Genomic DNA, 15,520 nt, shown 5'->3' on the forward strand with positions numbered 1-15,520 from the left:
AGGCCTATGTGCTTCTGTATTGAAGGACAGCGGTTCAACTGGGATTTTGTGACGGCAGACATTTCTTTTCCCCTCCTCGGGCAGACTTTTTATGTGCTCACGGACTCCTGGTGGACGTTAAAAATAAACGCTTGGTTGATGCCTTGACGTTTTCCTCCCTCACTTGGCAAGGCGGCGTACGACGGGCTGTGTATATAACAAAACTTGTGAAATAACTGCACTAAACGGGGTTCTTTGTAGTACTTCCATTTACTGACCATGGGGGCGCTGCATAACTACGCGGCCTCGATTAAAGCAAACAGAAGAAGACAACATGTATCAACGGTATCAACGAACTACCGTAGCTCGGGCTTGTCGAAGCTCAGCTTTGGTAAGGAAGAGACAGGACAGGCAGAGAGAAAGAGAGAGAGAGAAAGTGATGGAAGTCAGGGAGGAACTGCAGGTATAGTCACACAAAATAATGTAGGCTTAATAACCCCATCTATCCATCCATCTATATCTATAACAATAGTCTTCATTTATAGACAATAGGCATAATTTTAAAACAACATCCATCTATTGCAGTTATGATGTCATAATAACATAAAATTGTATAAAACATCATTTGCTTACATCTTTGTTCTCTTTTGAGAATCAAACAAAACAGATTTAAATAAAAAAAAAAAGAATGCAAACAAAAAAGTGAAATGAACTAAATGGCTGAATTGCTTTTAATTCACTGGCGGGAGCGACAAGTGAGGAGGAGCAAACATTTAACAACGAGGGAGAGATTGAACAAAGAGAAAGAGTAAGGTTCTCAATTGTTTTTCAGCCAAGGACCCCTTACAAGATAGAGAATACACCAAGGACCCCCTCATTCTGATTTGTGATTTTGGGCTATATAAATAAAAATTGACTTGACTTGACTCGACATGTATGTCCCTTGGAATAATCTGATGTAGCCTATTTTTTACACTTCTATAGTCTTAGTTATGTGAAAGAAGAACACAAGAGCAATGTATTAGAAATATATTAGATATGTATTAAAAATATTTGCACCATCTCAACACAGAATACCCATAAAACAATCAATCAATTAGCTGCAAGTAATACTGTACCTAAACAAAATATCAAAGGGAAATCAAGAGAAAAGTGATAATTTGAAGTGCATTTCAGAACACACACACCACACACCACACACACACACACACACACACACACACACACACACACACACACACACACACACACACACACACACACACACACACACACACACACACACACACACACACAAAGATAACACATCAAGTGTTTCACTCTTAGTTAAAATTAAATGATTTATAAAAGTCTAATAACAAAATAAATGCAGGCTATAAACAATTGAACACATGCCTGCATTGCAACATATATCAAGTAAATTGCAAAACAACTGCAACTGCATTGCTACAATCCCAAACCACTACTTGTAATGGCAGCCAGCTCTGGACACTATTGGAGTGATGCAAGGCAGTCCATGAAGCTGATTGCTTCTCTCTGCAAGTGAAGACACAGATATCAAACTAAATCAATAAATGCAACATACAGTATCTGACATTTCTGTTGCTCACACACATAACCACACACACACACACACACACACACACACACACACACACACACACACACACACACACACACACACACACACACACACACACACACACACACACACACACACACACACACACACACACACACACACACACACACACACACACACACACACACACACACACACACACACACACACACACACACACACACACACACACACACACACACACACACACACACACACACACACACACACACACACACACACATGGATTAAAGTGGGCGGGAACGATCCAGAACAGCGTTTCGGCACCTTCGATTAATAAGTAAATAAATCTGATTGGCAGTTTCATACATAATAATGTCAAGCGAGTTCACAGGGCTGCCAACTCTCACACAATTGACATTTTTCACACGCTCTCAGCCACAAGTCCATTTTCTCAAGCAGTGAAAAACAAATTCATAACTGATAATGTCATGGTGCGAAAAGAGGACACTACTGCACATTGCGCAACAGCAGCATCAGGCAGCAGACCATCTGAATAGCGAGAAATATACACAAATGTATTATATTGTAACTTATTCCCATGCATGTTGCTCAAAGTAATCTCAGTCAGTCTCACTTCTGCGGCTCTCCCTCTCCTCTTGCGCCAGTGCGATGAGCCGCGCAGAGCCGGACACATCAGTGGACTCATCCAATTGAACCGCGAATTTAGACCCTCTCAGTCTTTCCAGCAGTTGTGATTTGATATCAGCAGACATGTCCTAAATTCGTCATCTGCTCTTTAGCAGAAACAGACGTAACATTAACCATCCGTTGTTGTTGCTGGCTGTAGTCCTCGCCCTTCCTCTCAAAAAAAGCCCGGTCTTTTTTTACATAATCTGGATGCTTGGTCTCGAGGTGCCTCTTCAATTTGGCAGGCTTCATCGCCTCATTGGCAAGACACTGCAGGCATATCAGACATTTCGGTTTCCCTTCCACTTCAATAAATCCATATTGGAGATACTCCTCATCGTATTTCCTTACTTTTGTTTTTTGTTTTTCATTTACTTCATTTGTAGCCGTAACCTGTCGTTTTAAAAATCGGTCCATCTTCGTAGTATGCTAGCCGTGTTATATCTCTATGATGCTAGCAGTGGCGCTCTCTGACTGACGTACCAGTTATTGTTGTTTCCATGGTAACGAGTGACGCGCTTGATTTTTAAATGTATAGATTTGTTAGATTAGAACGTAATCTATGAACTATTTTAGATTAAAAAAATAAAATATTATTTGTTGAACTATGAAGCCTTTTGTAAAAAAAAAAAAAATGAAAAAAAATGATATCATGATAATTTAAATTAATGAATCTGAAAACTTTTCACGGACCCCCTGGCAGAGTGCCACGGACCCCCGGGGGGTCGCGGACCCCACTTTGAGAACCACTGGTAGAGGACAGAGAGAGTAATGAGAGATGGAAGAGAGGGTGCAGGTTATGGAAAGGAGAGAAACATGGAAATGGAGACTGAGGGAAATAGCACAGGAGACACAAGGGGAAAAGAGAGACCAAATACCAATACTAGAGTAGACCAGGCCGGAAGAGAGGTGGCAGGAATAGATGAGAGAGAGATGAGGGTTGAGAGAGAGATGAGGGGTGAGAGAGAGATGAGGGGTGAGAGAGAGATGAGGGGTGAGAGAGAGATGAGTGGTGAGAGAGCTGATAACGGTCAAAGAGAGACTACATGACTTTGATCCAGCCAAGTATAAAAATAAAGCACTAACTGATGAAGAAACAAGTGGTTCAAACATGAACATAATTACCCCAAAACAAAGTTTGGTGAAAAGCAATTACGCTATAACATGAAGTGGGAGGAGAAATATCCTTGGCTAAGATATTCTGTTTCAGAAGATTCCACCTATTGTTCCATTTGTATGTCATTTAGTAAAAAACAAAAAAATACAATCTTCATAAATGACGGATTTCGAGAGTGGAAAAATGCCATTGGAAGCGGGGCATCATTTCTAACCACAGTTGTAGTCCAGCACACCTACATGCCTCGGAGCTGGCTGAAAATGTTCTGTCAGTAGCCCAAGGGCAACAGAAAAGCATTCATTCTGTTCTGAGTGATGCATATGAGAAGGTTGGAATGAATCGCAAAGCTCTACTTTCCATTATTGATGTTGTCAACTGTCAATCAACTGATTCTTAAGCATTACACTTTCAAAAATAATTTATATTGCAGCCCACTGACTTGGTTTGAAATCAATATATTATCCAATTTCAGACCCCCCACAGGACTTAAAAAGCACCTCACTAGATCATGAAAATCCCAAAAATCTCATACACCCCCGAACCCCCCTTTAAGGTTTGGAAATCGATATTTAGGAGCTCCTAGATACGGCCCTGCGCACAGGCAGAGGTCGTTTTTCCGACTCCGGTGCTCAGGAGTCGTGGGGGTCGTCCTGTCGTTCCGCCTCGCCACGCTGACTTTGTTTATGGGTGAATTCTGGGGGGGCTTGTGTGGTGACACATTATTAGTACATAATTCACCCCCCCCCCATCTCTTAGACTTAGTTTGTCGGGGGACATCTTACTTCTTCCTTCTCTCTGTCTATACCTGTGTACTCTCATGTTCCGATTAACCCAGCTTCCCCAAATTTCTTTCTTTTTGGTGTCTATATACGCCGGGATCCGGAGTCACGGTTGATCCTGTTGCTGCGGTCCTGTGTCCTGGATCTCGAGCCCTGGGTCTTGAGTCGTGGCTGTGCCTGTTGCTGCGGTCCTGGATCATAAGTCCTGAATGGATATCCTCGTGGATTCATCTTCTTATTATACACACATGCATTTCCAAACATTTGGTCTACCTATGTTGTAAATGTATTATCTTTTCAATTTACACACGGCATCTATTGCACGTCTGTCCGTCCTGGGAGAGGGATCCCTCCTCTGTTGCTCTCCCTGAGGTTTCTCCATGTTCAACTTTAAACTGTGGGTTTTCTCCGGAAGTGTTTCCTTGTACGATGTGAGGGTCTAAGGACAGAGGGTGTCGTATTGTCATACTGCTAGTGGATCGCCGGAGCTGTATTAGCTGTATTAGATTAACATTAACGTGCTTGTTATTGTAGTTGTAAGTACAATGCCTTGCGGCCTGTAGCACCATCCTTGATGGAGCTTATGTGTGGGCTGGACCTGTATTTTACAGGAGCAGAGGGTGGAGTTGCTCTGTTTGCTGTGACTGTCTTCCTCACCCTCTCAGACTTTCAGTTGCGCGTGCTAATAAAGAGACGCGCTACCATGGAAACCAAACAATGATGTAGCTGTATTAAAGTCAGAGTGGAAACAGTCCTGAGTAAATCAGATTTTTTATTTTTTTTTCCAAAATCTTTTTATTGGCTTTTTGACAGACATCACAGTTGCAATACATTAGGTACACACGTAGAGAAGATGGTCTGTAGGAAGACTAAATAGTTACCCCACCCCCCCACCCTCGCTCACCCTCACCCCTATGGGCTATGATCACATTATAAACAAGACATCAATCAAAAAGTTACAAAACACCAACATAAAAAAAATAATAATAAAAAAAATAAAAGGGGATAAAAATGACATGAAATACGAAGACCAATAACTGAAAATTACATAAAAATACAGATGCTTCTTCATGTTATTAGTCAGTCAAAATAAATACCAGGGAAATAATGGTACTGCAAGTTACATGAGGAAACAGAGAAGACAAACAAAGCAATGGTCGATATATTAGGGAGATAAGGAAAGGGGGAAGTGAAGGTCTCTCCTCCCCCCCCCCACCGGGTTCATTCACAACTCATCAGCATCAGGGTTGATTGTCAGGTCATTGATTAGCAGTAGTAAGGGAGTCCAGGTCTTATGAAAGAGTGTCAGGGATCCTTGAAGTGAAAATCGAGATTAATACACTGTAATAGTTCCTGTATCCACCTGTCATGTGTGGGCGGGGAAACGTGCTTCCACTTCAGAAGAATGGAACGCCTGGCCAGCAGGGTTGTGAAGGCGATGACCCGCTGGGTCGTGGTGGGCATGTTCTGTGTTGGGGGGATGCCGAACAAGGCAGTTAGAGGGTTAAGGGGTATGGGTGTGTTAAGGGCCTGTTCAAGGGTTTTGAAAATACTAGACCAGAATGCATTCAGGCTGGGGCATGACCAAAACATATGCGTGTGATTGGCAGGAGATTGCTTGCATCTGTTACAGGCATCGCTTCTAAGAGGAAATATTTTGGCTAGTTTAGCATTGGTAAAGTGAGCCCTGTGGAGCACCTTACACTGCATTAGACCGTGCCTAGCACAGATAGATGAGGTTTGCACCAAACGAAGAATGTCCCTCCACTTACTGTCAGATATGTCTACACCCAACTCACCCTCCCAGGACTCTTTTACAGATGTAGTAGAGGCTAGGTCAAAGGAGGCAAGTTTTCCATAAATAGTAGATACCAGCCTTTTTTGGTCACAATCAAGGGTGAGAAACTGGTCAATTCCTGACTCAGGGGGGCGGATGGGAAAATGGGGAAATTGCTTTTGAGCAAAATGTCTAATTTGGAAGAAGCGGAAAAGATGACTATTTGGCAGGTGATATTTGGCTGACAAGGATGCAAAGTCAGAGAAAACCCCATCCTTGTAAAGATTACTGATTGTGACAAGCCCGTTACCAGCCCACATACGGAAGGTGGGGTCCGAGCAGGATGGGGAGAATGAGTGATTATTTAGTATTGGAGCTAGGATTGAGGCTCTGTGTAAGCCATGTTGCCTTCTGAATTGAAGCCAAATCTTAATAGTACTGGTAACAATTGGGTTGACTGAGATTTTGTGCGTCATTACGGGAAGTTGGGAGCAAATCACAGAGTGTAAGGAGCTAGAGGAGGAGATCTCCATGTGAACCCATGGTGGGCTGGAGTTAGGAGTCTTGGAGCCAATCCAGTAAAGGAGTCGGTTAATATTAGAGGCCCAGTAGTAGTGACGGAAGTTCGGGAGTGCCAAGCCACCCTCCGACTTGGGGAGCTGAAGAATTGATTTTTTAAGACGGGCGGGTTTATCATCCCAAATGAACGCATTTAATTGACTGTCAAGACTGGTGAAAAAAGATTTATTGATGTAAATTGGGATGTGCTGGAAGAGATATAAGAATTTCGGCAGAATTACCATTTTGATAAGATTGACACGGCCAACAAGGGATAAGGGAAGGGAAGACCACCTAGATAGATCCGATTTGCATTTAGCTAAGAGCGGTTGAACATTTTTGGGAAACAGATCTTTAAAGGAGCTGGTGATGGACACCCCCAAGTATCTGAAGCCATCTGATGCAATATTAAAGGGAAAAGCGGTTGGGGGGAGTGTCTTCGCCAGTTGGTTTACAAAAAATAGTTCGCTCTTTTGGAGATTTAATTTGTAGCCTGATAAACGACCAAACTGCTCAAGGATTGACAATATAGGAGGGAGAGAGGACACAGGATTGGAGACGTATAGGAGAAGGTCATCCGCGTAAAGGGAAAGTTTGTGAACTATACCATGACGAGTGATGCCCTCAAACCCATTATGGCCTCTGAGCCATATAGCTAGAGGCTCGATGGCTAAATTAAACAATAGGGGAGAAAGCGGGCAGCCCTGGCGTGTCCCACGTTGGAGAGGGAAAGCAGACGATTGAATGCCATTTGTGTTTACCGATGCAGAAGGTGAGGCATATAAAAGCTTAATCCAAGAAATACATTTTGAGTCAAAGCCAAATTTTTCAAAATGAAGAACAAGTAGCTCCACTCCACCCTATCAAAAGCTTTTTCCGCATCGAGTGAAACTATGACTTCGGGGACATTGGACGGGGGCGAGAAAATAACATTAAGTAGCCTCCTGGTGTTGAAGAAAGAGTGTCTCCCTATCATAAAGCCTGTTTGGTCAAGCGGAACTATAGAAGGTATCACGAGTTGGAGGCGGAGGGACAAAATCTTAGCCAGTATTTTACAATCAACATTTAGGAGAGAAATTGGTCTGTAGCTGCCACAGAGAGTAGGATCTTTATCCTTCTTCAATAGTAGAGAGATGGATGCCATGGGCAGGGTTTGAGGTAATCTGCCTTCTTTAAGGGAATCATTATACATCCTTGCTAGAATTGGTGCCAAAAGAGACGAATATGCTTTGTAGAATTCGACTGTGAAGCCGTCCGGACCAGGGGATTTCCCATTTTGCATAGATTTGATGGCTTCCTGTATCTCTAAAGTGGAAATGGGGTCCCCCATTCCGCCTGCGTTAACTACGTCAATTTGGGGGAAAGTTAAGGAGTCAAGAGGATTTGGGTTTATTGTGCCAATTGTGGGGCATTCAGAAGTGTACAAATTATTATAAAATTCAAAGAAAGACTTGTTTATTTCAATCGGGTCAGAGACTAAATTGCCTTCGGGCGACTTTACTTTGGGGATTAATCTGGAAGCGTTAACTGCCCGAGCCTGTTTAGCCAGAAGCCTCCCAGCCTTGTCCCCCTGTTCAAAAAAGCGCTGCTTAGTTTGCCTCAGTTGTCTCTCCACTACGCTCGTCATTAAAAGGTCATGTTCCAAATGTAATAATATGCGTTCTTTATATAAGGTTGGTGAGGGGGAGAAGGAATACGTTTCATCAATTCGGAGAAGTTCTTCCAAAATTGCCGACAGCCGAACCCTTTCATCCTTTCTTAGTTTGGAAACATACGATATAACCTGCCCACGAACATAGGCTTTGAGAGCCTCCCACACTGTTCCACAACTTACGTCAGCAGTGTCATTAATTTCGATATATAAACGAATCTGAGAGTTAACAAAGTCCTTAAACTTGTCATCTGACAGCAGTTGGGAACTGAACCTCCACAACTTAGCGGGAGTAACACTAAGAGGGAAGTGGATGTCAATTGATACAGGGGCGTGATCTGAGGTGGCTATAGGATGGTATTGAGACGCGCTGGCAAGGTGTAGCAAGCTGTCATCAAGCAGAAAAAAATCTATTCGCGAGAATGTGTGGTGGACGTGTGAGAAAAAAGAGAAAGCTTTACTTTGAGGGTTTTTAAATCTCCAAAGGTCTGAGATTCCTAATTGTGCTGCATAATTTCAGACTACATTGGCGGATTTTGAGAGAGTGCCAAGTTTAAGGGATGACCTGTCGAGATGCACATCTTGAATCAAGTTAAAATCTCCACCCACGATTATGCGGTGATTGTCTGCGTTCGGGATTTTAGCAAAAAGGTTCATAAAGAATTGGTCGTCATCCCAGTTGGGTGCGTAAACAAAAACCAAAATTACAGGCATGCCCTGCAAGACACCTGAAACTATGACGTAGCGGCCATTATTGTCGAGAACAGTATTTGTTGGTACGAACATCACACTCTTGTGAATAATAATGGCAGCACCTCTGGCTTTACTAGAAAATCTTGAGTGGAAGTAATGGCCCATCCACGCCCGCTTGATGCGAAGGGTGTCAGACGTTTTAAGGTGTGTTTCTTGTAAAAATATAATGTCCCCTTTAAGATGTTCCAATCGAGTCAAGACCTTACCAATTTTAATAGCTTTGTTCATTCCTCTGGTGTTCCAGGAGATCAGGCGCACACTTCTGCCAGCAGTCGTCATACTGTTAGTCATATGGGGAGTCTAATGAAGGTGGTCTGAAAACGTTGTGCTTCCCGAGGACTGAGGGGAGAGGAGTGGTGGGGGGGAAGAAGAAGACCGGGGAAGGGGAAAAAACAGTACAAAAAAAACAAGCGAAGGCAAAAATAGACAAACCATAAACAAAACACAACCCATAAACCCAAATGTGACCATACCCGGAACATCGCAAATACAAACCCTGACTGAGCGCTATAGCTCAAAGCTCAACAGCAGAACTTATCTTCCGGGGTCCCGTTCCCTATACTAAAAGCGGGAAGCCCATTGTAACACGGAAGAGTATCAAGTGAACAAACAAAAAAACAAAAAACTCAAGTGTATATATATATATGCATAAAATAGCAATTATACTAACATCCATAGATAGGTAAACAGCCTACCAATATAAGCATAGCAGGGGGCAATAAGGCACTGACATAGATCTCAAGTAACATACATAAATAAAATAAGGCCCAGAGATCAAGTAAAACAAAATAGAATTGCACTTTAAGGGTTAAAACCCATAGAAGGAATCAGTTCAAACAGCATTCAGAACAGTCCAAGTACCTGGGTCCCATGTAGTGTAAACAGTAGCAGGTACATTCATGTTCATTGCAATATCAGCACTAGGCTCAAACTATCAGTGCAAATACCAGAGCGGCCAAAGTGCATGTACAAAAAGTGTCCATGAAAGCAGAATACAAAAAAAAGTAATAATAGTCTCTTACTAAACGTCCCATCAGACGCGTGAGACTGATTCAGCGTCAGGACGAATGGATGCTATGTAGCATTTAGCCTCTGCCACACAGGAGAATCTCTTCTTACCTCCCTCCTTCGATACGATGGAAAGCCTCGCAGGGAACAGCAGGGCTGGCTTGAGCCCTAGGTTGTAAAGCTCCGCCATCACCTCTCGGTATTTGTAGCGCTGTTCCATCACTTCGGGTGCGTAGTCCTCGTAGATGGCGATGGGCGTACCTTGGTATTGTAGCTTGCCTCTCCTGGCCCGGGCCTCACGGATAATATTCTCCTTCTGCTGGTACCTGTGGACGCGGATGATGACCGGCCGTGGCCTCTGTCCCGGCTTGGGCTTGTCGGTGAGTGAGCGGTGGGCCCTGTCGCACTCCGGCGGCGAATCAAGGACGCCCTCACCAAGGACCTCCATCAGCAGCTTCGGGAAGAATGTCGAGGGATGAGGGCCCTCAATGGATTCTGGCAAACCGACAATTCTTATATTGTTGCGCCGGCTGCGGGACTCGAGATCAGTGACCTTGGCCACCAGTTTAGCATTGCTGTCCGTTAGCGTAGCACAAGTAGCCTCCAGGGCTAACATGCGTTCGTCCTGCAAGTTAGCATTGGACTCGAGCGAAGCAATTGTCTGCCCGTGGTCTGACACAGTCGCTTGGATTCGGTCTAGTTTGGCTTCAAGAGTTGAGATGGCAGACTTAAAGTCGGCAGAGAGAGCTCTACGGTGGTCTTCAAGGAGGCTAGCCATGTCCGCCATGTTGAGATCGTTGCTAGCTAGCTCGGGGCTATCGGTCCCGGCGGTTTTTTCTTTTTTGTTGCTTTTCGCCGATTTGGACGGCATACTATGGTGGCGTTGTGAGCGGAATAATATTAATGTTCACTTGAATGTAAGTTAAAGAAAAGTTATGGGCTTCAGAAAAGTTACAGCACAAAAGTTTGCGGGAGCAGAACTACGCACGTCTCTACTCCGTCATGCCCAACCGGAAGTCGTAAATCAGATTTTGTCAGAAATCGGGAGAAATGCGGGAGAAATATGACCCCGGGAGGAAACCGGGAGAGGGCAATGAAATCGGGAGTCTCCCGCGAAAATCGGGAGGGTTGGCAAGTACACACACACACACACACACACACACACACACACACACACACACACACACACACACACACACACACACACACACACACACACACACACACACACACACACACACACACACACACACACACACACACACACACACACACAGCTCCTAAAGCATAATCAGGCTACAGCCGTTGTGTATTTTATTAAGTGAAGCACTAAATGGTCTTAGAAAAATATCGACTCTTTGTTTGTAGATATCTACTAAACTACAGCAATTAAAGAGAGTAGGCCTGTTACACTGAGTGATATATATTATACATTTATACACGCTCTGCTTTCTGCACGGACCTCACAGCTTTTCTCACTGTAAACATTGCGTTGCGATGAAAGCAGTTACTAAAATAATATCCAGGGGATGCATGCAGAGCTGTCATTGGCTAAGATAAGTCTGGCCGTGTGTAACGGCTCCACCGTTCCCGGAAATGCATCCGTGGAGGACCGTGGAGGACCCATCAGTGTATCCTCGGTTACAGCTCCTCCAGAGAGCCTCCCCGACGCTCGATCCTCGGTCCCCGAAGTGCATTTAGAGAAATGAGATGTCCTTCAACATGGCGCGCTGAAATTCATTTCCGAGTCACTACCTGAGGACCGAGGAGTCGAGGAGTCGAGGAGTCGAGGAGGGGAAATCTCAGAAATGAGATACGGCCAAAGAGGGATTAGCTCTGGTGTATTCTGGTGCAAACATAAACAACTTAAGAACATAAGTTGTAAAAAGAGGTCAAAAATATACATTTAAATATACAAAAGAACCTAAAAAACGTAAAAACTAAAAGACTTAGAACACTGAATATATGTCAGACTACAGTGTGGTATATTTTAAGATAAGAAGTACTTTATTGAACTCAATCTGGGAAATGTTTGCGTTGCAGCAGCATAAAAAGACAAGGCATTGCACAATAGAGAAATGTACAGTCACAAAATATAAAGCAGGATATTATATTTACATTAAGCGTGCAAGGAATGGATTATTTAATATTAGATTGTGAGTTTGAGTCCAGTTATCAGAGAGAAGGCTGTGCAGACATTCAAACTCAGAGGTTGTATCATCATATGCTCAGCAGCTTCAGTGGAGAACTGGCAATGAGATTCTTCTGACCTGAGCTCCTCCAACAATACAACATACAATAAAATAAATAAATACAAATAGTGACTATTTCCTTAACGATTAATCAATTATTCAGATAATCGTCTGTATTTTGATGTCTACTATCGATCCCAGTTTCTCAAATTCAGTCAGTACCAATTGGTAAAATAAGAACAAGCCCTTATGTTTGTCATAACCCGGCTCCTATGCCTGACACAAATGTGAAAGGATGCAGTGGATGCTGGTAAATTATTTATTTATGTAATAAAGTAAACATGTACTTGAAAGAAAAGCTGCTCTCAGGAGGGAGTCCAGGAGAAAAGAGAGAAGGGAAGAGGCCTTCGCTCAGAATCTGTGTTACCTTCAAGGACAAGGGGAAACATGCACAGGTAACAAAACAGAGGACTAGACTTCAACTGTCACACACGCTCCACAAGGTTTATCCTCAGCTCAAGTTGAGCTTTCTGTAAAGAAACGGGTCCAGCTCTCGGAGAGCGTCGATCAGAACCCTGCTGGCTGCAGCTCCTTTATTTCGCACCGCGTCCACCACCTCTCGTGCTCCGTCATTTCGGGGTTTGTTTGTGGCTGACTCCATTTCAGATTTAATGATCACTCCAGACTCAAAGAGTTTATCCAGAAGGTCCTTCAGGACGGATAGAGACACTCTTTCTATGAACTTTGTCCGAACTGAGAGCAGCCTCTGGTCTGCTGGGACTCTGCTCTCTGATGGGACTCTGCTCTCTGATGGGACATTTCTCTGGGACAAGTCCTTCCTTGGATCTGGAAGATAAACAGGGAAAATACTTTTATTAACCAACAATCACATTAATCAGATCTCTTAAAAAGCAAAGTAACTCGACATTCCCAGAGGCGGATTTCTGTTCACTTAAAGTTATAATATGTAACATTTCCTCATTAAAATGTATAAAAACTCCTACACCTGTATTATTTATATTTTGTTTAGTTGTGTACGTACATTATCTCAAATGGTTCAGAGAGACGTGTCATTTTAATCAAGGTAACAGTACGTTCATCACGGTCTCCTGTAATGGCGCCGTATCCACTTAACCATGAGAAGATGAAGACTACAACTCCCATAATGCCACGCTGTTTCACCACCACACTAGTTTTTACTATGGTTTTAGAATATAACAGGTTGTGTGTTTAATGTCGTAACGACGCGTTGCCATGGAGCCTTAATAGAGAAGGCTATGAGATGGATCTTTGGAGTTATCAGTCTATCACTGGGTCTGAGCTCAGGTGGAGGCTTTACCTTCCAGTGACACGGGACAATACCAGACTACGTTTCCATCTTGGTCCTTGACCTTCAACATCACTGCCTCTGTGCTCGTCTTCAGGGTAACTAGAAATGTCGGGTGGTAGTTTGGTCCAAACCTGGAATCAAATTTTTTACTCTGAAAACCAGAAGCAGATGTTAAAAGTTGATGTGTTTCTTTCCTGATTGTGAATCCACATGATGTGTTAATGATCATTGTGTTTCTTTAGAGGAGCATCAGTGACTCACCTTAGGGTGAATTACGAAGCCCTCAGGTTCACAGTGCACACTGTATCTGTGATCAATGTCCAGCTCACAGTCGGAGGAGATCGGGATGTTCACAGCACGTCTGTGTTTTTCAGCAACCTTCAGTAACAGGACATTTTGATCAATTTAAAACAACATGTTGACAGACCTTCTCTACAGAGATATAAGAATTACAATCAATTAAGAATAACATCATGAGGACATATGTGAGTAGATTAATTAAAGTGTATAGGTTAGATATCTTTGGATGAAATTCCAATCCAACACATTCTCTATATATGTATTAGGGTTGTCAACATTAACGTGTCAAAACTCGCGATTAATCTGGAAACCTTGACGCGTTAAAAGAATGAATGCATATTAATCACATGACCAATTCCTGTATGCGATCACACAAGATGCCGGCTCTAATCCCTAAAAACTACCAGAGGGTTGGCTAGCCATGGCTAACATCACTATGATGTCTAATGGAAGATCAAGGCCAAAACTCCCCAGTTTTAATACTTAATGTCCGGCTCTGACCTGAGGACAAGCAAAGGATGTTGTAAAGCCACAACGAACCTTAACGGCACAAAACCCACGGTTTAAGGACTTTTTGCTCCACTGATCTAAACAAATACTCCCCGTCGTCGAGACGTCTTGCCTGGTGAAAATTAGCAAATGGCCTGTAAATAGTTAATTTCCCAAGCACAAAGATTTTGATAGTTCTTCTTTTCTTTATTCTTCTATTCTATATTTTAGCTCTCAATAACTTCAGCATACTTTCAGCTACAGAAAACAAATATCAAAATATTCAGCCTTTTCAGCACATGATGGAAAACTTTAAATGACATGTATATGTATACTTTTTGAAATATTCAGCTTTTTAAACTATTTATTTAACATGTAACTCAATGGGAGGAACCCACACCATGCACCACATGCTACTTCTTCCACATACTTTCATTCCAACTTTAAAACAGACACAAGACGTTCAGCTATTGAACTTGTATTCAGATTTTTTATATCTTCAACAGTTCTTTACTTATCCCAGTTTAGGTTTTGGTACATTTTATAATGGTTGCCTCTTGCCCCTTTTCCAACAAAACGGTTCCGTTTCAAGATCCGTTCTTGTTCTTTTCTGGTGCTTAACTGGTTCTTCTCTTTAGTGTTTCCTCCACTCAGAGCCCGACTGGTGCTGCCGCTGCTGCATCATGACATCACCGTTAACGTCGCTGATTTTCTCTGCCGCTCACAACAACTGTAGTGGCAATTTCTTATATTACTTTTTATGGTAAAACCAAATGATGATATTATGCTTAGAAATTGTTTGGTCAACTCGACCTGTTGTACCACACGGTAGCTTCCCGCCAAGGTCGTACCTGGAGGATGTGGCTCTCCCTATGAGAGCATTGTGAGATAACAGTCAGGAGAAAGTCTTATCTTTTACTTCCTGCACAGCAACAGTCCTCTATAAAACACACACACATTATACACTGTGTGCACTCCTGCAGACTACTCTGTACTCTGTGAGACATGTACCTTTGAAGCGCTTCAAATAAAGAACCAACGAAAGACAACGCTGCTTGCTTTCACCAGTTTATTATAGATTACTCTCTTTGTACATCTTTATAGTATTGACAAGTTTAAAATATCCACGACAGAACATCAACAATTGGAGACTGCGTCGGGTCGATGATCATGTTGCTTTTAATCATACGAAGCCAGATTAAATAAAATAAATCTACTTCTCAACCCTTATACTAGTGCCGTGGTTCATTGTTTATTAATGTGTTTCAGTGGCATTTACTGCTGCAGTGCTGCTCGTCCACCGGAGTTTATTCTC

General features: G+C 42.8%; 1 protein-coding gene and 1 long non-coding RNA gene across 3 annotated transcripts in view; both read right to left on the reverse strand.

Moving 5' to 3' along the window:
* Positions 1-1,000: 1,000 nt before the first annotated feature.
* LOC307027267 lies at positions 1,001-2,981 on the reverse strand. Of its 2 annotated transcripts, none has more exons than XR_013804580.1 (2): positions 2,603-2,981; positions 1,001-1,515 (listed from the first exon to the last, which is right to left on the reverse strand). It is a non-coding gene; the product is annotated as an uncharacterized lncRNA (long non-coding RNA). The 2 variants fall into 2 exon arrangements; XR_013804581.1 differs by lacking the exon at positions 2,603-2,981 and adding an exon at positions 2,199-2,219.
* Positions 2,982-11,878: 8,897 nt separating this feature from the next.
* The window catches only part of LOC307027262 (uncharacterized protein), a 67,923-nt gene continuing 64,281 nt past the window's right edge, over positions 11,879-15,520 (reverse strand). Inside the window, exons 21-23 of the mRNA XM_079695472.1 lie at positions 13,678-13,794; positions 13,426-13,567; positions 11,879-12,932 (exon numbers count right to left, since the gene is read on the reverse strand). Of these exons, the coding sequence (XP_079551598.1) occupies positions 12,598-12,932; positions 13,426-13,567; positions 13,678-13,794 (594 nt within the window). The 3' untranslated portion in view covers positions 11,879-12,597. The remainder of the gene's footprint in view (positions 12,933-13,425; positions 13,568-13,677; positions 13,795-15,520) is intronic.

Source organism: Notothenia rossii, assembly GCF_949606895.1.
Source record: "Notothenia rossii genome assembly, contig: scaffold_72, whole genome shotgun sequence".
NCBI lineage: Eukaryota > Metazoa > Chordata > Actinopteri > Perciformes > Nototheniidae > Notothenia > Notothenia rossii.